Here is a 23,643-nt window from a genome sequence, read left to right on the forward strand (position 1 = left end):
TAATTTGACTATAAGGGGAGACAACGCATGCAGCAAAAATACTGTTTTTCACAAAAAATATAAGTCATAGTATAGTATGTCAAAAAAACGTCATAGTATAGCATGTCGAAAAAATAAAAAAACAGTCATAATATAGTATGTCCAAAAAATATAAAAGTCATAGTATGTTGAAATAAATAAATAAAAGTCATAAAGTATGTGAAAAAAAAATAAAAAAGGTAATAGTGTGTGTATATATGAATAAAAAAACAAAGCATTGGAATAATGATTTTAGAGGTTGAATACCAAGGCAGGTCGAAGATTAGAAGCATTCGGGTCAGCCCGACATTGAAGTTCCATTCACAACTAAATAACAGCAGAGCCTTAAGTTTCTTCTTTATTGAGCATAGATTACAATGTTTCAACACATGGTGGATTCATCAGGTCAAACTTATCCCTACACATATGTACGGACAAAAAAAAATTAGAGTTCCTGATATGGATCACTTTGTCTTTGCCTTCATTTTACATAATTTACACATTCAGAATTTTAAAATGTATAAACTAATTCTCCAATACACAGGAAACATACATTATTTGAATACAGAAACCTTCTACAGTAAAATATATTTTCATGTACATGTTAATGTATTTTAAAGTGAAATGTTTGGTTGGACAGAATGGGTGTTCCAGTGCATGGTTGATTGTAATCATTGAACTTTGTTGTGGAGTTCAGCCAAAAGCTGGACTCTTCCTTAACAGATAATGTGGATAAGCTAAAAGTATACTGTAGTACTGATTGTTTTAAGTCTATCTTAAGACAACACTGCAGTACGTTGAAAGAGTTATTGGTCGCTGTTTTCATCCCTAGTCTTTGTGTTATCCATTGATTATCCTCTGAGAAATGGCTCCTGGCAGTGTGTAGAACAGCAGAGCGAGGAAGAGCACAGTGATGAGCACGACCAGGGCGATGATGATGTACTTCTTGTAGCTTCGCCACACCAAGTGGAAGAAACACTTGAATGGATTGACGAACCACGAGAAGGAGGTGTCTGGACGACTGGGGGGATAAAGAGAGGAGAAGCGAGAATTAAAGGTACGGTGTGTAGGAATTGATGGCATCTAGTGGTGCAGTTGCAGATTGCAACCAACTGAATACCCCTCCACTCACTCGTCCCTTTCCATGTCTGCGGTAACATGAGCCGCCAAGTGCAAAACCGTGGGAACGCCATTCGCCTCGCTCAAAGGCCATCCTTACCATAATAACACTACTTTAGGAGCAACAGAAATCAGACAAACTACCGAAAAGAAATACTGCAGCACTCGCTAGTTACAGTCACTAGTACACTTTCACCTGCAACAGGGCAACAATATCATGAGAACGGCATATTTTCAGAAGTCATAGTATTTTTAAGTCACATTTTCTCACGCTGTGCCTCATAAACTCCTACCTCTGAAGTTCACGCCGTTAAAGGCAACAAGCACACCTCCACAGTAGGAACACAGAAACACACACCAAGCAAGTTTGTTTGTAGAGCGAATATTGCCAGACTCTTACTTTGGTTTTGGCAGCGGCTCCGGCTCCTTGCGGGCTCGGCCAACAGGATTTTTCTCGGCCTCCTCAGCGATCACGAGATGGAACTCTGCCTCCACTTTCCCCTGATGGATTCAGAGGACACGACACAACCATCAGTCAAAGTCTCACCATGTCGGTCTGTAAGACTTGGTTCGTGCAGTGTGTTTGTGTATTTGTGTACGTACCGTCAGCTCTCCAGACTTGCTGAAGGGCCACCAGCCTCTTGATCTCTTGTGCTGGAAGATAGAGATTCTCTCCGTCCCGTCCGTCAAGATGTCCAATTTACACGACTTTGCCGTCTTCGCCCCTCGAGGGAAACCATGGAGGTTCAACTCCAACGTGCCTACACGACACACGCAATATCACACACTTGTCATCAGGCAAATATAGAAATAGAGAAACACAGATACACAATGAGAAGCAGTAAGACCCACCTAGGAAGTCGTCAGAGGAGAGTGTCTCGAAGTCCCAGACCTGCAGACTGAGGATGGCAGGAAGCTTCTGCTCCGTTTTATCCAGAGAGAAAATGTGCTCTTTCTTCCTCACCACTACTACCTGTGAGGAAGAGAGGAAAAGAGAGATGTTGGTGTGACCCTATAATTTAACTTGCACTATTCTATGTCTTTGATTCTCATTTTGATTCTACTTGTGTTTTTTCTTTTTTAATTAGCGTTGTTGAAGTGTACCTGAGACCCAATATTTTCATTGCCAAATGACTGCTTGCTGTAATTGTTGTGCATATGACTAGTAAAGAAACTTGTCAGTACCTTCTCAGCAGGCAGGTAGCTGAAGGGGAACACAAAGCGCCAGTTGAAGTTTCCTTCTCCAGTCAGAGAGTTGTAGTGGACGTCTGTCTCCTGACGGTCATCCTCTATACCTTTCAACCAGCTACAGAGAAAGATCAACAATGGCACTGTTTACATGGCAACATTAAATAGCAGGGAAAAGTAGGCTAACAACTTATTTTTATACAAGAAAATATACTGTTTAGAATCAGAAAACTAATAGCAAATTATGAGTCTGACAAATACCTGCATTTGGAACGGAGAGAAAGATAGTGTAGTTACCCCTTGACGTAGATATCACTGGACTGTTGACCGGTGAGGAAGTTGCTGTCCTCCAGGACCACATCTTCTGTGTTCCAGATGATGATACGCAGCTCGTACCTGAACACACACACAAACACACACATTGGGGTGTTAGACGTTTCATCAAGACTTTAAAGATTGGCCTTCAGGTGCTGAGAGAGAGACAGACAGCTCTCACCCTTTTGGTTTTCGAGGTGAAATGTCCACTGAAGGTCCCGGATGAGGTAAGTCCATGGGAAACATGTCTACCCACATCTGGACCTGACCCTGCACACAAACACACAGGAGAAGAATCAAGAACTGTTTATTGTCTTGTAGTAGTGCTGAAAAGATGCTTCCACAAAGAGACAAGTCGCTACTCTTGCATCATCGGCAAACCTCTGTCTTTCTCACATGGCAGCACTCAAGTAATAATAAGTTTACCCTACTATTTCTCAAAATATGTTGTAGATCTCTGTGAGGATATGGTTCTAGCCAACAGAAGTATTTTGAAATATAATTTGTTGTTTTTGTATCACATAACATTTGTAGAAATTATGCTTTTATTCTGGAAGATTGAGGCTGATGGAACAGATAAAGAAGTTGAAGGCATACAAATGGCAAATTACTTTTTGTTGTCTGAAGAAAAGTTTGTGACAATATTTTGGTTTTATCACATATTACATTATACTTTGTTAGATAGTGTTAAAAAAGAAGTACCTGGTCCATGCCGGGCCGAGCCTTGTTGAACAGGGTTCTGGTCTCGATGTGTTCTGGTACCAGTTTGCATCCCACAGCCGGGAGCTCCGCCCAGCGGTGCAGGATCTTCAGAGACAAATGCTCATAGGTCTCCAGCGGCTCGTCTGAGACGTGCACACAACACAAGATTATTATTGACCAGTCAAGTTGCAGTTTACATCCATGTCTGTCATAAATCATCACTTCATCATTTTATCCTGTTAGACATTTGTGTAAAATTGTCATAATTAGCATATAAATTCTAGAGTTATGGCCAAAAACTTGCTCTGTGAGGTCACAGATAGACACAACATCTGGCCACGGCTGCATAAAGAATCAGAGTATAGTATGTCATTAAAGAAAAAAGTCATAGTACAGTACGTCATTTAACAAAAGTCATGAAAAAGTCATAGTATAGTATGTCATTAAAAAAATCATTAAAATGCATTGTATAATAACAATTAAAAAAAATCATAAAAAGTCATAGTATAGCATGTGATAAAAAAAAGTCATAGCATGCTTTGTCATTAAAAAAAAATCATAAAAAGTCAAAGTGTAGTATGTTATTAAAAAAAAATCATGATAAAAGTCATAGTTTGACATTTAGAAACATCATAAAAAAAAGTATTTAGGAGCAGACAGACGGATAACCCAAAACGTAATGCATCCGGAGGCATAAAAACTAAAATGACACTTTAAAATGAGAATACTGTTCTGTTTTATCACTTTAGATGTAATTGTGTGGTTGCATATGATTAAAGGGTGAGGCTTTACTTTATCTCCCCCTTTTTCAGCATTTATAAGCAGCATAAAAACATTTAATAAATGGCTTATAACCCTACAACATGTAGTGGGTCCAGTCTTTACCTTCAAGCATGAAGAGCGTCTTGCCCGTGAATATTTTGTCGGCCACAGTGATGCGTCCTGGTCTGAAGAGAGGATCGGCCAGACCGTTGTCTCTGCACAGCTTAGTCAGCAGCTCCGACGGCTTCAGACAGTCTCTCCAGGCATTATAACCGTCACTAACAGACAAACAGAAAGGTGGAGGAGGCATAGTGACCTGTTTTAGATTTATGATTATTATATAAATTACACGGTTTTAATGAAAGGTTATGGCAGTCTTTTATCCTTTAATGTGTTTGTTCACATAAAAACTGACACAGAGATGAAGTAGATATAAATTAAGAGTCAAATAAACCATAAATAAATAGGGCAAAAGGCCCAGACTCACACGCTGTACTCGGTAGGGAGTCCACAGGAGGCTCTGTGTCGGCTGTAGAATCGGTTCTCCAGGTCAATGCGAGTCTCTCCTATCAGGTCGTCCCCTCCCACCATGTCGTAGTCATAGATCACCACCGACAGCAGAGACTCCTGAGGAAACGTCGCCTGCATCTCAAAAGACCTGGACGCAGAGAAGAAAAAGAGAAGTTTGGGGTGGGGTACTGATTTAGAACATAAAGGGATAAGTTATCAGTCAAGCCAGTCACCTACCTTCCAAACACAGGATTCAGCTGTTTAGGGATGTAGTTGTCTCTGTCTTTGATTTCGTTCTTGCCAAGCCGGAGAACAATGTAAGGGTCCGCCTTCCCATCCGGATCAGCTGGGTGCAGGTTAGACGCCTGGAGAGGGAGGACAGAGCATTAACATGTTGGTATAGTTTAGTCTCATACAAATAAGAGGGTTCTTTTTTTTTTACATTTAATGTAAATAAGGTGCCAAAGTGCATAAAAAAACATCAAAATAGACTATATGTGGTTTGTTTGATCCTTGCTAAATGAAGCCTAGTTACTTCAAAATAAATTAACCAAAACATTTTCTTAGATTGTGAATAGCATTTTGTGTATTTAGTCTAAATCCTTAAGAACATTTATTGTAAACATTTTAAACGTCTAAAACTGAGAAATGAAGAAATGAAGACGCACAGAGACGATGTAAACCCGTATGAGGACTTGGACCAGTCCGTTGGGAGGGATTCCTCTGTTGACTCTGAAGTCCCCGTTGTCCACCGCTTCGTCCCAGTCCTCTGCCTCGTCCTCAGCCAGTCTATACAGGCAGAATCGCCCCTGCAGAGAAGATTATGCATTATAGTGGAATAGATCGATAGTGAAGATATGTCAGTGGTTCCCATAGAGGACATTCAACCTTATTGTCTCACCTTGAACTTGCCTACGAATCTCTCCTCCGTCGCTCCCTCTTCCTCATTGGCTTTCCCTCTGAACAGCTCGTATGTGTTCACCCAGTCATTGAAAGGCCCAAACTCTGCCTCTAGCTCCTTGTTGTACAGCTGCAGATAGATTATCAGCATCACTGCATTGAACTTTTATCTCTTTGACATGTATCAATACCAAGGTTTATTGTTTGATTTTAGAAAAAAAGCACATATTTGTAACGTTTTTTTTTCTCTTAGACATAATAAATAGACAATTTATGCACGATGGAGAATCACACACTCCCATTTACCCTGTTTATGTTTTTAACAAATGCACCAGAGATTCAGACTGCAAAATCCGGACAAAGTCTATCCATGTGAATTGTGAATTTAGCACTTTAATATGTGTGTTTTCTGTAGTTCATCACTGCTGGTAGCTGTTTGTTTTGGAGTGCTCTTTCATTCTGAGCATCTGGTTTAAAAAGAGTGTCTGCTCTTATCTTATTGTATTGTATTGTGTGCACCAAGTACCTCGAGTGTGGCTAATTTAGTAGGCAGACCGATGCTTGGCTCCAGGGTTCCTTTTCCTGTCGGTTTCTTCTTCTTGTCTCCTTCCGAGCTGCTGACTGATGGAACAAACAAGACATATTTTCAGTGACACAAAGCACCGTGGCAAAGAGTTCCCCGTTATTGTGTAAAAAGTATCATATGTTTCTTTTTAATGCTGCAGGAGGAATAAAATCTTAGGTAACTGTACACCCAGTAAAGTGGCCACCACAACCTTTATCCACTGCTGAAAGTACCTGGAGGCTAACAGTGGTAGCTGCAGGGTGGATCATGCAGTGACAGAACACTATAATACCATAATACCAACACTATAAACAGAGCCTAACAGATCTATCTACAGGCTTGTACCACAGAAACCAGTAAGATTCAATCAGTCCCCGGCGAGTTACCAAGCAAAAGATTTCCTCCAAGGAAGTTAGAATCAACAGAGGCTAAAACTGTCTTGAAAGTGCTCTATGTCGACAGCTTTTTTAGCTGCATGTCTTTGTCCTTACCCAGGGAGTTTATTCCATCGCTGAGCAAGCCCTCGTACGGCAAAGCTGCAATGCACAACAATGTGTGTGTGGGGGGTCAGGGGGAAAATAATGGGACAACCCTCCCTAAGACCAGTTTACTCTTATATTTATATTTGACCTAAAGATGTTTTTTGCAAAGCTCTCCATTCACGCTGAAAAGCCTGAACAATAGGAATATGGCTAAATGTCACATTGATCTGGACATTGATCACCTACACTGGCGTTTAATACAGCTGCACTCAAGATTTAAGGCCTTTCCACGACATGTCTGAATTTTTTGTCCGAAACTGTCGGACGTTTAAAAATAAATGCGACCTTAACTTGTGTCAATCACGTTTACACACCAACTCTGACACCTTCGTTCGTCATTAACATTGTCTTTGACATTGAATTTAAGTGTTCACAGAGAACGTAATGTTACATGAGAGGAGCTCTTACTTTTTTCAAAGACGTCGGGGAACGGAGAGCCTTGCTGTTTGGCCTGGAACACAAACAGGAGCGTACATGTTCACATTCTGTTTTTTAATATGTTTTGCAACAAAACTCATCGATCAGATCTACCTGTTTCTCTACAGACGCGTAGTATTTCGACCACCAGTCGATGACGCACTCTGCTGATTCGTCGGCGATGGTCCGCCTCCTCCGCTTAGTGGAACGACCACGAGTGGTCTTTGTCCTGCTGTCCTGGATTTCAAATATACACAACATGCACAGGCAAAGAATATTTAGACAGTGATACATGTGATCCATAAGAGCATTTATTTAGTTATATATGCAGTAACCTTCACCCTTTTCTTCCTGGGGTCTTGCTTAGTTGTGGGTGGAGGTGAAGGTTGGGCTGGAGGTGGAGGAGGGGCTTCATCCTCCACAGTGATCAGGAAATCTTGTTTTGTTAGTGATGCAGTTGAACTGGCCTCTCCAACGTCCTCGTATGCTGCTATTGGACGAGAAACAAAGATAAATCTTCCACTGGGACGAGATAATAGTTATTATTAATATTATAATCCACTCCTGCTAATGGACCCCCCCAAATTTAAACACTGTTCCGTTAAATGTAAAAACATGAAAAAAGAAATATAAAATTCAGGCCGTAAAAATCACTCAGTGTGCCACACATACACAAACACACATACAGACAGACATACACACATGTATTACCCTCAGTGCTTTGTGGCTCTGGTATCAGGACAGGCTCCGGGGTGTATGTGACCTTTGGTGGTTTGTGTATCTGTACGGGAGCAGGCGGGGCCGGGGGTGGCGTGTATTTGAAGGCCTTGAGGTTGTTGATAATGTGGTTTCCAACCAACGTGCTGCGACCAAAGGCCCGCCAATCAACAACAGTGATGCTGAGAGGAGGGTGGAGGTGTTCGTTCTCTGGTAACTCCTAAAGGACGACACAATAGAGAAGAACTTTCATAAATTCCATTAATTATCCAATAAATGTATTGATTCCTCCGCAAGACTCCATCCAGGGACGCCGTCGTTACATATTACACTACATGGCCAAATATGTGGACACCTGAATATATGTGATTGTTGAACATCTCATAACAAACCACGAGCATTATTGTGCTCTCCATCATCTTTCCATAAGATTTAGAAACCTGGCTGCAGGGATTCGCTCCCATTCAGCCACAAGTGCATTAGTGAGGTCTATATTGGTCTTACCAGCTCTATGACGTCAACCAGCGTGGTGAAGTTTGGGTTGGACTTGTACTTCTGAATGACGGAGGAGCGCAGTGTTTTACCTGCACACTCTATGATGACCTAGAGAAAGAGAGAAAGGGTTGTTATTTAACCATCCTTTCTTCTAATGTGTAAATTAACTGGATATTAGGATCTGACAGAGATCATCAAATACAGCAGTATAACAAAACAATGGACAGCGGATGTAGCTGTGCCACAAATTATATTTGATTGATGTCGCTTTAAAATGATGGCTCCTAGGAAAGGATGTCTCATTTTGTTAAATGCCTGTTCTCTTCCTCGCCTTCTCCGCTCACATCTCCCATGCGCAGGACTACGACGCAAGGAGAGGAGGCGAGGAAAGGAATCAAAGAGACAAGAAAAGGACCCTTTGTGTTTGTGTGTGCGTACCTGTGGGCGATCAACAGACAGGAGCTGAACCTTCTTCAGCTCCCTCAGACCCCAGAATAACACCTGATGGACAGAACACACAGGTTAGTTAGAGCTGAGTGCTTGGGTTGGATTATGAGCCAAAATATCCTAAAATAGCAGAGAACATTAATAATAAATGAGTGACAGAACGACTCAGCTCAGTGTTGTTCATCGTCAAAAATCTTTAAAAAAACGGGGACACAAATATAAATCGTTTTTAAAAAAAAGCAGCCAAACCTCCAGCCTGTAGGTGCTGAGGACAGGTCTGATGTTGGCAGGAACCGTGTAGATGCCTCCTTCCTGCTCCTCTAACGCCGGCAGACTCAGTTCTCCAAACTCTTGGATCTACACATTCATCACAATGATACTTCTTCATTATTAGTGCTTTGTTCATTCTACATTTGTCATTATTGTTTCATCGTGATGGAAACTAAATGGTTATATTGACTGACCTGCAGCAGTTCAAACGCAGCCAGCAGGTCTCCTCCCGGCTGGCTGCCGCAGTGCAGTGGGCTGTACTGCAGAGTTGGAGGGGTGTAGGGGTCAGAGGCCAATCGGACCTCAGGCACCGCCACTGTGGCTCCCAGATACTCCGCCTTACCCTAAGACCAGAGAAAGAAGGTCACCAGTTCAATTCTAAGAGCCAGCAGCTTAGCAGCAACATGTCTAAAACAGTGATGTCAATTTTTGTCAATCTATCTACGTAGCATTACCAGTGCGTCGTCGTCGTACACCTCGATGAGAATACGTGGCGGCTCCTGCTGGATGTGCTGCAGATCTCCACTCAGCAGCAGGCGGCTCATTGGCAAACACTGATTCCATGTAGGACTGAGAGTCTGACTGATCACCTGACAGCAACACACACACCATGAACACACATATAAACAATCAGACGTGGACAGCACCAGCTCAAAACCTACACGCAGTAAGAAGCAAATACACTACATTAAAAGTGTGCAATTTAAATCGACCGACACATCACTACAGAGAAGGTTTACTGATATTCTAGGAACATGAACACACACTTACATTGGTGGTTTGGCTGTGAGACAGATAGGTGACTCGAGCAAAAGGATCAGACAGGCCGGAGGTGTCTCCAGCGATGAGACCACGAGCCTGATACATGTGGCACCTCAACTGGAATTGATACTGCTCTGAAGACACACACACAACATAACATGTGGTTTAGAATGACTTTCAAGCATCAGTTGCACAAAAACATATTTTCCCTCTATAATAGTGATTGTATTATCGAAAAGACGAAAACAGTAAGTATCGCAATTTGCAATGTGTGAAAGTTCAAAGACAACATGCCAAAAATAACCAGAAAAGTGGAGGGATTGTAATAATCTGATTGTTTCTTACCTGCGCAGAGCAGGCTGGTTGGAGGGCAGCTGGCATCAGCGGCCCCTTTGGCTGAACTGAACCCTGCAGGTAGGTCGTCCAGCATGTGGGCGGAGTCCGAACAGCTTCCATACCACAGATACACATCCACCTTCGCTTGGACTGACAAGCCTGCAACACGCTTCCCTGGAGGCTGCACACATATAAACACATATCAGTTTTTCTCCGCCAGCCCTCATATACTGAAAAATAATGAAGTTTTAAGTCATCTGTGTGTTTACCTTTAGAAACAGTGTTATTATCTTGCCACAGTGGATTCCTCGGGCCTCCTGGCTGCTGGAGTACAGCAGGTCTCTGGTACGGACCCGAGCGTACGCAACACGCTTGTTGTTGCTTAGCAACCACACAAACATGTCGGGCACTGTGTGCTGGGGCTGCAGCAGAGTGTGAAGGCATGCACGTGTGTGTAAGAAAAGTTTAGATGTACAAGGTAAATAAAGAAAAACAGCGATGTCTTACACACAAATTGTCAGAATGTACATGAAAACATTGAGTCCCATACCTCCTCCACAAGGAAGCGTAGTTTGTGTGTGAGTTTTGTTGCCTGCTGCAGCATTTCTTTCACACAACCAGCTTTTCTCTTCCTCACTACCAACGACTGGGCCTCTCCGATCATACTCTCCTGCAACACAAATGCATGATTCGTGCACATCTTTGGTGCAAATGCTCTGTGCTTGGTGCAACCCACTCTCACTCCCAACTCGTCAAATACCAACACTTGGTAAATGCCTCTTAGCATCTGACACCGAAACACAGAGGCACCCTTTAGCGTCTGTATGCAACGCACCGGGCTTCCAACCCCAATCTAAAACTTGGTTCTTGAGAAGTGTTGGCAAAACAAACATTATTAACCCACTGAGGAAACTCTTGAAGCAGCAAAATGCTTTACTTTAAGTCGTTTTAGGACTTTAAGATCTTGGATCGGTTTGTGGAAAATGGCTAAGAGCGACAAAGAGATTCACCTAAGGCCTCAGCAGAAAGACGTAGCAGTTTATATTTAAGGAAATGTGTGTTTGTGTGTATCTCAGATTTTCCCCACCAGTTCCTGTTTACACATAGTGAGGCGTTTCCTGTCCAGCTGTGTCAGGTAACTCGACTTTAGCTCTGCCTTCAACTTGGCCTCCGCTGTGGCTATGAAACTCCTGCAGAGACACAGAACAGTGTGTTAGGCTACGACGCAATCATATACACTTTCTCACAATGAAGCAATGAGAAGCTTGTTGTCACCAGAAACCAGGTATCTACAAACATGCACCTTTAATTAGCCATACTGGGATGAAACACTTTTCTAAAAAATACATAAAGTTACAGATTGTTCATGGTTATTATTTGTGTTCCCTATTTGATTTCTTTATAAAGAAACAGCAAACATATAAAGCAGTGCTGTTCAGACTTTCCCATCATCGTTGCGGTGAGACACAAACAGTGTTATCACGCCCTGATTAGATTGTCTGAATACCTGGCGTCCATGCAGAATTCTTTCAGGATGGTTTTGAGCCGATGCTCCGCCCCTGGATCTGACTTCTTGTCTAGCTCTGCAGCACTGGTGACACCCTCCTCCTAAAAGACAAGAAATATTTGTTTTTTCCTAGGATTTTGGGGCAAGAGCACACATCTGATCATGTTCTGACAAAATCTGATCAGTGAAAACAGCATGTGGTGAGAATGTGTACGTACAAACAGCACAGCTATGTTGTCCAGCATGTTAGAGTTGTAGAGTCGGTAGGTTCTGTCCTCCCAGTGACTCAGTACATTAACGCAATGCTTCTTCTTCTCCAGAGGAAGATACATGTAGTATCTAAATGTACACATGTAAACACAGTTATCCACACAATGAACTGGGAGAAAACGATGAAGAGCAAAATACAGTGTGAACAACAAAGCGACTCAACTTGTTTCCCTCGACGATGAGCGGTTTTTGTGGAGGCGTGGTGGACTTTGAGGCCAACGGGGTGTCCTGAGGTTCTCTGGGTAGGAGCGGGGTGGACATGCTGGGGGGGGAGCCTACAGGAGAGGTGCCAGACGTGTCACTGTTGTCACCGACGTCCAGCGCTCTTCTCCTCCTGCCGGTAGGGCTGGGGCCAGGGACGCCGGGTTTGTCTGCAGGCTCCATGATGTTACCGTAGTTACCTGAAGGAGGAAACAAAAGAAGAATTGGGTTTCTTTTATCGACTGTATATAAGAAGTGGACGTAGTCACCGCGACGTCACCGATTGGTTTTGTGGACTTCCGTTTTGAAGCCTAGAGTTTGGCATTTTGGCCGTCGCCATCTTGCTTTTTTGCAACTAGAGGGTGGAGCTAAGTACAACCGAACACTGAATAAGACATTTTTAGGCAACCAAAAGTATTATAATGAACTTTCATGAATTGAAAACACACTGTGAAAGGGTTAAAGTTCTAAGACAAAAACACGGACAACTCCCAGACCGGACAACGCCGTGGTAGCGACCTGTCAATCACAAGGTAACCACTCCCTAAAGCATCCCCTGCTTTCTGGTCTATCTGACTCTAAATGGGACCATCATTTACTAAATGAACATCCTGCTGTATTGAAGAAGACTTGAAACTAGAGATTGAGACCATAAACTCATGTTTACAATGTTTACTGAGGTAATAAATCAAGTGAGAAGTAGGCTCATTTTCTCATAGACTTCTATACAATCAGACTTCTTTTTGCAACCAGAGGAGTCGCCCCCTGCTGGCTGTTAGAAAGAATGCAAGTTTAAGGCACTTCAGCGTTGGCTTCACTTCACTACAGACCCGGAGGTTGCCGCCTGTTTCTTTATGCATCACCAGCAGTAGTTTAAAGTAACTAAGTACATTTACTCAAGTACTGTACTTAAGTGATATACACATTAATGCATCAATAATCCAATCCAATAACATGATATACATTATTCTGAAATTGGCAAAATTATTACTTTTACTTTAATCATATTTTTATGTTAATACTTTTTTACTTTTACTTGTTCTAGGAATTTAACCTACTCTAATCTTTAATCTTGGCTTCAGTGATAAATACAGGGCGGATCAAATGAAAGACACACTTTAACACAAACTACTCAAAATATGTATCAACACGTATTAAACTGTGAGCTCCTCAAAAGACAGTGTTTGTTACGTGACCATTACATTTGATTACTTAAATGTGTGAGAACAGTGGATTTGGCGACTCACCCAGGGAGAACTCAAAGTTGATGGGCTTGTCTCCGATCTTCCTGTCAATCATGGTGGCTTCGAACAACGCCCCGAACAGCAGGAAGCTGTCGTTGTTGTCCGAATTCAGCTGGACACAGAAACATCTCCATTTATTCATTAAACTGTTTTTGTCATAAAGACTTTTCGTGTCATAATGAGAGGCACTTCCTGTGACCTTAAAATGATCTTGCAGACGCTACCTGGTGTATGCAATCATCCAAATTGACTAGTGACAATTGTGGCATGTCTATGGACCCAAAACTCTCCCAGTTGAATTATCAGTGCAGACAATAAGAAACTATGTTAAAGGCTCATGGGTCTTGTAGTATTTAGAGCCACTTACCATACTAATCTCACCAAAAAAAGGCTTCGGTCAACAACAAATTTGAACCATTTGGTTTGACGAAACCATATAGTATTTTTAAATTACTACATCGCAGTTCTATGTTGGAGAACATTGAGGAAAAGAAACAACTTCTTACCGCAGGAGGAGATTCCACAGGCAGGACCTCAGCCACAGCTTTTCCTTTGTCATCATCAGCAGCTCCTCCTGCTGCTCCTCCCGCTGCTCCTCCTGCAGGAGTCTTACCATCCTTCCCTCCGCCTTTACCCGCTTTGGCGTCCTTCAGCGGCTTCATCATTCTGCTGAGCTTGGACTCGGCACCCGTCCCTCCTGACAAGATCTCCACTGCCAGCTCCAAGTAGACCCGACCCCTGACACCAGCAAGAATTGGAGAACTCGTTGTTAGTATGTTGTCGGTTAATCATCAATTTTTCCCATAAATGAACTTACCTGAAGGACACGCCCTCTCCGATGCCCTCATTAAGCTCCACTGTGTCATCACCTAATGTGTAGTTTCGGGCAGAGCCGTACAGGTTGATCCAAGCAGGACCAAAAGTTGGTAAAAACCCTGAAGGAAGAGAGAATAAGATGGAGCGAGACAAACAATAAAAGCAACAATTCCCACCATGATTCTTCCAACCTGGATTATGATTCCTGTCTGTCCCCTGCACATATTTATCCTTCCTCTAAACTCTTCCTCCTTTCTACATGACTTTACCTCTGCTCCCTTCCATCCCTCCTCACCTCTGTCTCCATCCTGTTCATTGGAGATGCGCCTCAAGTCAAAGTAATGGGTTCCTATGGCAACATCACTCATGCTTCCCTCATCCCAGACCTGTGAGGAGAGAGAAGTCAGCATCCTGTCACGTTTTTACTTGCGTTATGAATAATGTTCGGTAATTGTACATTTAAACATAAGCAATGGTGAAAGCTCAGACCTGGATCTTCAGTCTCTGACACAGAGGAGGAAACATCTCTGTGAAGACGATCTGCTCGTTCCACACCGGGTCTGCTGTGGACTTCTGAGTGGATGTGCGACCCTGAGAGGCACGGTAAGGAGATTAAAAGATGATTTAGACTCACATAAATCAACTTGCATTTCAACAACTTTAAATTTCAAACTTGAGATAAAAGCTAATTATAGCTGGCGGAAAGTGGACATAGCAGTTAGATGGTTTTGGAGCTGATATTTCTTTAGGGTTTCTCAACCAATAAGTTCATCTTTCCTCAGGACAATGCAGTAGGGATGCTTTTCGGTCTAGAACTTGGAGGATAAGATAAAATAATCCTGTATCAGTCCCACAGCGGGGAAATCTTCATTGTTACAGCAGCAAACGGGATAGTGCAACACTAAGAGGTAAACAAAAAAAATATACACTATAATAAATAAGTAAACAGTAAAAAGCAAAATATGATAAGTAGAAACAGACAGAACGGTTGAATTCATATTATTGCACATAGGAAATATTGATATTGGTATACACTGATATTGCATGAGTGAATTGTTAGTTTTGGTATGTACAGTCTACTGGGAGCAGTGTTGATTGAGTTTGTATACAACTTTAATAACTGACATGGTCTGCAACCATAAACTATGTTTAGTTTAGACATGAGATTTCTAAAAATGTGTCTGAAACGAGTGAATTTGTTCTTGTATTCACTACTTTTTAAACTTGTTCTTTAAAATACATTTGTGAGGAAATAATTCACCTCAGTATCTGAACAACTTTGAGCCTCTTTTACCAAAAACAAACCTGCTGTCTTACCCATAAGAATTGGACAACTTTTAAATGAGCATAATCATATAAAAATATCATCTGCTACTGCTAGTAGTCAATATTCAACCCACCACTTGTTTGAAGAAGCCCACCACTACATAAGGGTCTATGAGTGCTGTGTTGTCTCCTATGAAGGCCTTGGTGACATTGGCCATGATGCTGGAGTTGTTCCGGGGAAGGCCTTCAGCTCGATACACCTTCACAGAGAAACGAGCCCAGGGTCGCTCGGAGGGAAAACCTTCTGGTACCAACAGGTTCCTGAGGAGAAGGACATCATGGCCCGATATAAACCTGTGGTCTAATAAAGCAGGAATACTGCAAAACAACATTTAGAAAGAAATGGATATCATACTTGTCTATCTGCTCCTCGGCATCACTCGCTTTTGGTCCCGGCTGCATGGCGTCTCCCTTCGCTGAGACGCTGATGTCACACTTGACATAACCTTTGACCCCGTTGCTGTCACCAGGATTGGTCAGCATTGCCCACTTGTTGATGAACTGGTGACCTGAGGGAGCGAGAAAGAGACACTAGGTTGACCTCTGGGTGGAATGTTGACCTTTACCTCTAGGCAAACTAAGAGACATGTCAGAAAGAGGTGAGCTACCTGGCTGTTTGTAGACCGTCCACACATCCAGCTTAAAGGACCCAACACAGAAACTCCTCAGCATTTTAGAGTGCATCACCTGGAAAGAGTGAGACGCACAGAGAAGAGACAGAGCTCAAGATTGAAACTGATCAGAAATACTTCACTGTTCCCCGGGGTGAAATTAGGACGTAACAGTTGCTCTTATATATAGGCATAAAGAAATATAAGAAAAATAAAGGAGTATTTAAAATGTAAATTATGTACATAATGCTACAATATATAACATACACATACAATACACTGTATAACCACAGTGTAAATAAGTAAATAAAAAAATAAAAAATGCTGAGATGTTGGATCTATTAAGGGTGTGTGTCTTTGAAATGCTCATTTGCTGCTTTGTTTACTCACCGTCAGCTTGATGACTTTGTCGAAGAAGACCTCTTTGTGTGCAAAGAAGTCAAACACGAGATACTGGTGGAGAGAAGAGATGGGGACAGTTAGACTCTCAGAAAAGTAAAATCACTGTATTTGTCATGATTTATTCTGACCTCATTGTAAAAGGGAGCGTTGGTTCCTTCTTTGACTGAAGTCTGTTTCTTCTCATCACCGATCTCAATCACCACACTGGGGTCGATGTTTTCTCCCACCAGCTGCCGGGCCTCTGTGATGTTAACGGCAATCTACGGTCCAGACAAAACGTTACATACCACTGCACAGATGAGAAGGATTCTGTCATACGTATGTCTCTCAATGTAAAGCACAATTTCTTTTGCATTTTTATTGTGCATATTTCCCTTCGTAGTTTAAATATTAGAATGACTTTCATCAACTTGTCTTTATGCATTAAAATGGCCACCTGTGTCCTGTTTAATTATTCCAGTTTTTTTCTTATTATTTATATATTTTTCTCTTTTGATGAGTTGTTTCCACTCCACAGAGTTCCCCTGAGAATTGCTTGAGTTTAATTTTACATTTTAAATAATATATAACCCAAACATAGTCCATAACTGTGTGTTGTGTATGTTGTTACCTGGAAGCTCTGAGGTTTCCCTTCACTCTTCTGGACGTGAGTTTTCAGTTTGGCCCTGTGGAAGTTTCACTGTACAGGTCAGAGTCTCAATCTGATTATTAATTAATGTAATACAGAAATATATGCCTGGAACATGATCAGTACACAGTAAACTTTCATCCAGACTGATCATCATCACAGCACAGTCAACCACAAACAGACAGAACACACTCACTTAATGAACCACTGAGATGAACAGAAACTGGACACAATCGTGACAGGATTTGGCGTTCGTGTTTATCTTACGAAGTCTGGCAATAAATTCTGAAGTGCTGCATCTGTGCATATGTAGTCAATTGCACCAAGAGGCACTAACACATAGCGCTTTGGGAGAGATTTCTATCAGTTTTGCTTCTTAACTACACCCAGTATCTTCTCCCAAATAGATCGGCGAAATCCCTCCCCTTCACGGTCTGATACTTCAATAGTTCTACAACATACTGCAACTTTCTTGACTTGCAAAATAATGTGTGTGATCATGACACAATTCAAACGGGATCAAAAAAATATTTGTCTCACACTGTTGACTACGGTACAAATTGTTTTCCGAAATAAGGGTTGTGTCTGGAAGGTAACCCGCAAATTGCGAAAACTTGCTGAACTATCCTGACTTTCATTTCGAGGTCAATGCCTAACCTTAACCAACTCGTGAGAGTTTCACAATTGGCATGTTATCTTCTAGCCACGACCCGACATAAGGTCCCATGGTAGTCCACCAGCAGGGGAGGGACTTCGCCTCTCTATGCTGTATATAAAAGTTATGTAATGTGAGTATATCATTCATACCTCTTATAGTTTGGTATTATTCTGGTTATGACTGCAGAGCTTCCTGGTTGGTCCTCAGGGTTTTCTCCCTCCAGCAGGGCAGACGCTTCAGAAGGCACCTCGGCCTCACTGTCTGCACACAAACACACACAGATTGACTTTATTTTTGCATCATGAGAAATAAAGTACCTTTCTAACTACATGTACTGTGAGATTACTACTAGTGGGAAAGGTCAATGAGGTTGTCCTACTCATGATCATGTGAGGTCTTGGTTATCAGCCGTCTTTTAAAAATAACTAGCTCCAGCAGTAGTGACATAACACAAAGGAGTGTCTGGAAATAAAGTTTTTGTTTGTTGTTTGTGGTACAAGCGGCTCTGAAATTACTTTGAAGTATTCAATAATATGCAGATGTTCATGTCAGATTGAGTCCACACTGATTAATCCCACTCCCTCATCCTGTTGGATGCAGAAACATGTCAAACCGCAGAAGAAAATGCCCATCTTAAAACCATTTCATAGGACGCTTATTAGCTCACTAAAGACAATTACATCCTGTGATGAACGATTTTCTGTGTTGTCCTCGGAAACCTAAATGACCCGTAATTGCTGTTACATGTGACTGTTTGACAAGGGTTAGTCTCAGACACATTGATATGACAGGAATAATTACTCTATTGTACACTGTTAATACAACCAAGAGAGATTGTGTGAGTGTGTGTTTGTTTTCCAGGCCTTACCCACAGCTCCCTTGTTTGCCAGGACCAGGTCTGAGTCCACTTTCTTCTTCTTCTTCTTCCCTTTCAGGCCAAACATCAGCTTGGCCTTCCTGCTCACAGAGGAGGAAGATAACCTTCAATCAGTCAAATGCACTCTTTATATCACTGTTATTGGCAATAAAATCAGTAATACAGCGGTAATCATATTTCTATTGAGGATTAGTGAAGCCTCACTGCTATCAGACATCGTGTTCGTCATGTTGACTTTAGTTCTTCAAACGCCGCTTCAATTCTATTCTTACATTTTTATCTTAATGTATTTTGTTTTTCTGGGTTTTATTTGACATATAAGTAAAGAAAACACGCTGAGTTAGATGCTTTATGATTCTGTTAATATGAATTGTTGCAGTGAGCATCAGATTTTCTTTAAAAATACATTCAACATTTTGTAAAAGGAAAAATACATTACATTAAAATCCCTTTAAATATTCCCTCTAAAAAAAAAAAAAAAAAAACAGCCTTAAAGTACTCGAGGTAGTAACCCATGAAAGTCTTTAAATTCAGGTAACTATTGCAAAAATATTCCTTTGGAATAAATAAAATTATAGTTAATTTTTTTTTCTTTAAATGTGCCATAAAGCATAATCACGTAGTTATGACTTTTTTTGTTAGTGTAAAGAGAAGTCTGTTTTTAAGTTGTGGAGAAATTGTTTTTTTATTATTATTATATATATTATTAGAATATTATTATTATTTATTTTGTTCCCATCTTATTATTAAAACATGTTGACCTTGTTCCTACAATATTTTAATTTTAATAATTCTGACATTTTCTTTATGTTACGAATATTGACATAGAACTAGAGAACACATTTTTTCATAGTGTAAATCTTCCTCAGACACCAGTTTTTAAGGTGAATAAGGTAAAAGAATTAATTAATAGATATCACCATGATACTTCCCTAGTTGATCACTTACACTAAGATAATTATTTTTTTGTATTACAAGTTTTATGAAAATGTACGTTTAAATATGCAAATGAGGCATTATCTTAAAGTTAATTCTGGAATTTGTTCGAATTTGCATTAATTTCCAGAAGCCAGGTTCATAATTGTTTAATTTTGTTGACATATTAGAGTTTTACAGAGGGAATTTTGGATATCTCGTTTTATTGCCATATTTTTAGTAATAAAATGTTTTATAAATCAGGCTATGAATGATGTATGAGCAAACCCCTCAGTAAAAACCTTCAGAATATACTATAGATAGGAATTCAATTGGAAAGTTTGGTGGATGTAAGAGCTGCTGAAGTGGAGATTTCTGACTCAGAGTCTGAGAAAATATTAATTTAGAGAAAACAGCCTTTAAAGATTTTAAAGACATTTTGCAAGACACTTCAGATGAATAGGGTAAAAAACAAAAACGTGAAACTTCCCCGGTTGATTACTTACATTAAGACAATTTTTTTTGTATTACAAGTTTTCTGAAATGTTATGTTTACATATGCAAATGAGGCATTATCTAATGCCAACTTTTGGTGAATTTAGGAGAAATCTACAGACAAAATAATAAACACATTCTGGATGTTTTCTATCCTCTAGTCTGAAAAATTGATCAGTGCATGAAAAACAATGTTTTTGCCTGGGATGTCTCTCCTTAACTGAAATCTTAAGTGTAAAATGTATATTTAGGTGACAACAGATCCTACAGGGATTGTCAAATGTAACACAGAAGTCGTCAGTTAGATGCAAAAAAATGTAAAATCCTTTAAACTGCTCACCGCCGCTTGGTTGCAGGACTCTCTAGATCCATTCTGCTGACGTCCACAGAAGTTTTATTTTTCTACTAACAGGCACCAGGAGGGTTCACGTCCTTCAGTTTACAACTAAAAAAAACGAACTGTTGCCTCCTCATCTCTCTCTGCTCAGACTAAGACATAAGACATCGTCAAAGCTGAATAATATCATCACCTGAGCGACCCTGGCTAATTTCCAGCACATAATTATCCTGTCAGCTCTCTGGTCACCATGATCTGCTGACTCTTTACAGACTACAAGTGCCTTTATCATCTGACATGACTTCACTGTAAACAAAGACTTATCGAAACATCCTCGTCCTCACGGTAAAGCCTGCTCACTCTCTACATGCACAAAGAATTACTTTAATCCCAGTCTTAAGTATCCCTTAAACCTGACTGTCCAGCTCAGCTCCTTCCTCCTAGTTCTAAAGAAAATATTTTGATCCTATCTCGGCCCATGTTTAACTTGCTGTGGTTCCAGCGGCTCGGTTTCTCAGTGTTGTGTTAGTTTGTGGTTTTAAGTAAAGGGACCTGCCCTCCTTGCTTCATTTAATCACTGTTTACCGACGCGGTGTGTTCTCATAAGAGGATTTCACCTCAGCAGTGTTTCCTCCTTCAGTTCAGTCTTTACAGGTGAGAGTGAGGATGAAAATATCTTGCTCCTTTAACATGAAAACTTAACATAGAGTATTACAGGTAGAAGAATATGATTGAAGTTGCACATGTTTGGCATGGTTAGCAGAACTAGACAGAGTGGACTGATGCTTATATTCAGCTTTTTTTTATGTGTGCGACCGGTGTTTCCTGCACGGATCAATATTAATACACGGGAGGCAGCACTAAGGATAAGTCAGGCAATATTCTATATTTTAGTTATTATCAAAATGACAAGCCTAAAACCAACAATGCATTAATCCGGCTCTCAAAACGTTCCGACTTCCTCAGCGCCAAGCCGTTTGTTTGAAGACATACATCTTTAAAAACAAGTCAAATATATTTATAGTTTGGGTTTTAAAAAAGGTTTGGTACATTCCTAAAATAGCTGGTTGCGCTAGTTTTTGATCAAACGTTACTCAAATGGCAGGAAATAGTGCAAAAACTCAATGTCAATGTCTAACCTTAACTATTCGAGGTCAATGTCTAACCTTAACTATTCAAGGTCAATGTCTAACCTTAACCATCTTGTGAGCAACTTGGGGGTTACCTTCTAGACACGACCGTTTGATGCATGAATGAGTATTTCCTGCAGCGTGCTGTGTTTTTAATACTTTTTGAACAACAATGGAGCTCTATAGCACTGAGTATTAAGATATATCAGGTAATAGTTATTCATAGGATCAATTTATTGTTGGTTTTCATCTTTATATGGAATTTGTCGATAAGAAAAATATAGAATATCATCAGACTCACTAGGGAAATAAGCCTGTTTGCTCACTAAACGTCAAATTTTCTAGTAACTTTGATTTCATGTAACTCTTGATGAGACAGAAAACAAGCATTTCTTCCCAAAATGTTGAAGTGTTAAACATGAGATGATGTTTGGCGCTGTCGCTGGGTACCGATACGAACGCAAATAGTTTTAAAAGGTCTGAAATAACAGGTTTTATATCATCTTTTACACTTCACACTGACTTATTATGTTGGGATCAAGAGTTGTAAACAAGAAGTCTGTCATGGACTGACAGAAGTTATTCATTAGAAAGGTTTGTTCATCTGTTATCTGTTATCCTGAGTCGTCAAAGCTGCACGGCGATGTAGAGCATCTCGCTGCTGAACTGCACTGTGCTTCAAGGCTTTATTAGTCGTCTCTGGTGGTCATAAAAAGGACGCAAATATGAAGACACGCAATAGACGACTAACTGGACTGTATCCATCATAAATAACGACGGAGGAATGCATCCTGTCCCAGAACATGATGGGATAATATCTGCTGCCATGATTAGCAGACAAATACTCACAAGGGAAAGGCAAGTTTCCATTTCCTCATCGTATTGTGGTGAAGGACACTTGTTTCTAGTGTTATTCATCATGAATTGAAGCAAACGTTGTAGTCGAGAACAATGCTCACATTCAACTGGTTCTTCTTGAACTTTTTGAGCTCACAGAACAACAACAACTCCTCCTTCAACCCAAACGACAAAACAGTTTGCTTGACATTTAAAGCAGCACATTAGCAGAAACTTTAGTTCTCCATCAGTGTCGACATGGAATGAGTTCAGGCTGTATAGGTCACCTGCTGTTTGGCTGCACTCCGAGCCCAACACACAATCACTGTAGCGGTGTGCGTACTGCAAAACGGAAGAAAACAAGACATATATGGCTAGACTGTTTATGGCCAGTCTGTCAAATTTGTGGCTAGATTGTTATAGGAGACGCGCTGCTCCACTCAACCAAAGAACGTTTATAGCCAAGAAGTCAATTGTTCTTTCCATTGCAACATCAGCGCCCAGCAGCAGAGCTATATGCTTCCGTCATTTTGGATTGAAAGCGACAACCGGACGCCAGTTAAAAGTTCGCCTAAAAAGTCCCGTACAAAAGTAAATTATTTCTATTCCATTGTCATATTCTATTGAAATGGCCTGTGTTATACAATAAAATATTATAAATATAAATAAGCCTTTTCAGTTAGAAAGGTGGACGGAAATTAGAATAATATGCCCCCTTTAACGCAGTGGTCTCATTGAAATGAATGAGGAGGACACTATGCTGTTATCTATCTGAACACAGCCTCTTAGTTCTGTGTGGTGCTGATATGCAAGACAACAGGTCCCTACAACAGCAGTGTGAGCATAAAAAGACTATTGAAAGACTCTTTTTCTTTATCTTTTTTTGGTTTGGTCTGGATCACGTTAACTAATTTACACAGATTTCACATACATTCAGTTCAGGTCAGGTTGAGTGTAAAAATCCAACAAAATGATCCTGTTGACTCAACACCAAACGTCGCTGCAGTAATCTCAAGGGCAGAGCCGGTGTCCTACCTCAGTTTGGGGTCCATCTCTGCAGTCAGAAGTCGGGGTCACTCATCAGTTCCGGCAGCTGGACACGCTCCGCTGCATCTGGTGTGCATGTGTTGACTCAGAGTCAGAGTTAGACGTTAGTTAACAGGCTGACGGGTGATTGGTGGCTCAACTGTTTGTTCAGAGGATGGAGTTGTAAAAGCAGAGGGAGCATGTGGCCGATGCATGGCCGGCTCCTTATTCATTTTTTACTTTATTACCTGCTGGGAAGTCCAAGAGCCAGAGAGTCTCCGAAGGTTTTATTAGGATT

General features: G+C 40.9%; 1 protein-coding gene across 3 annotated transcripts; it reads right to left on the reverse strand.

Annotated features, from left to right (window-relative positions):
- Nucleotides 1-362: 362 nt before the first annotated feature.
- On the reverse strand, nucleotides 363-23,612 carry fer1l6 (fer-1 like family member 6). Of its 3 annotated transcripts, XM_074657767.1 has the most exons (46): nucleotides 20,356-20,936; nucleotides 18,597-18,685; nucleotides 17,878-17,989; nucleotides 17,053-17,107; nucleotides 16,571-16,702; nucleotides 16,431-16,493; nucleotides 16,038-16,116; nucleotides 15,785-15,938; nucleotides 15,504-15,690; nucleotides 14,593-14,694; nucleotides 14,399-14,489; nucleotides 14,105-14,222; nucleotides 13,794-14,025; nucleotides 13,291-13,399; nucleotides 12,006-12,243; nucleotides 11,791-11,911; nucleotides 11,573-11,673; nucleotides 11,153-11,255; nucleotides 10,616-10,735; nucleotides 10,335-10,487; nucleotides 10,075-10,246; nucleotides 9,739-9,863; nucleotides 9,423-9,557; nucleotides 9,162-9,311; nucleotides 8,947-9,054; nucleotides 8,689-8,751; nucleotides 8,260-8,358; nucleotides 7,750-7,975; nucleotides 7,380-7,528; nucleotides 7,153-7,275; nucleotides 7,030-7,072; nucleotides 6,571-6,615; nucleotides 6,041-6,135; nucleotides 5,516-5,644; nucleotides 5,283-5,423; nucleotides 4,852-4,979; nucleotides 4,592-4,762; nucleotides 4,228-4,382; nucleotides 3,343-3,485; nucleotides 2,822-2,910; nucleotides 2,623-2,721; nucleotides 2,323-2,443; nucleotides 1,990-2,110; nucleotides 1,741-1,898; nucleotides 1,538-1,638; nucleotides 363-1,039 (listed from the first exon to the last, which is right to left on the reverse strand). In XM_074657767.1, exons 1-46 carry the CDS (start codon nucleotides 20,385-20,387, stop codon nucleotides 859-861), a joined length of 5,661 nt encoding a protein of 1,886 aa, XP_074513868.1. In that variant the 5' UTR covers nucleotides 20,388-20,936; the 3' UTR covers nucleotides 363-858. The 3 variants fall into 3 exon arrangements, with proteins under 3 accessions (XP_074513868.1, XP_074513871.1, XP_074513870.1); XM_074657770.1 differs by lacking the exons at nucleotides 6,571-6,615; nucleotides 20,356-20,936 and adding an exon at nucleotides 23,355-23,612; XM_074657769.1 differs by lacking the exon at nucleotides 6,571-6,615 and having other exon boundaries at nucleotides 20,356-20,935.
- Between the last annotated feature and the right edge of the window lie 31 nt (nucleotides 23,613-23,643).

This window comes from Sebastes fasciatus, chromosome 14, assembly GCF_043250625.1.
Source record: "Sebastes fasciatus isolate fSebFas1 chromosome 14, fSebFas1.pri, whole genome shotgun sequence".
In the NCBI taxonomy this organism is placed as follows: Eukaryota; Metazoa; Chordata; class Actinopteri; order Perciformes; family Sebastidae; genus Sebastes; species Sebastes fasciatus.

What these genes read in the sequence shown, in the direction of transcription:
- fer1l6 (XM_074657767.1), bottom strand. Translation starts at nt 20,387, where the DNA reads ATGGATCTAGAGAGTCCTGCAACCAAGCGGCG. An exon ending in AAGACCCCAGGAAGAAAAGG is followed by an intron (nt 7,276 to 7,379) that starts GTGAAGGTTACT and finishes TTTGAAATCCAG; the next exon opens with GACAGCAGGACAAAGACCAC. An exon ending in AGTGATATCTACGTCAAGGG is followed by an intron (nt 2,444 to 2,622) that starts GTAACTACACTA and finishes CTTTCTCTGTAG; the next exon opens with CTGGTTGAAAGGTATAGAGG.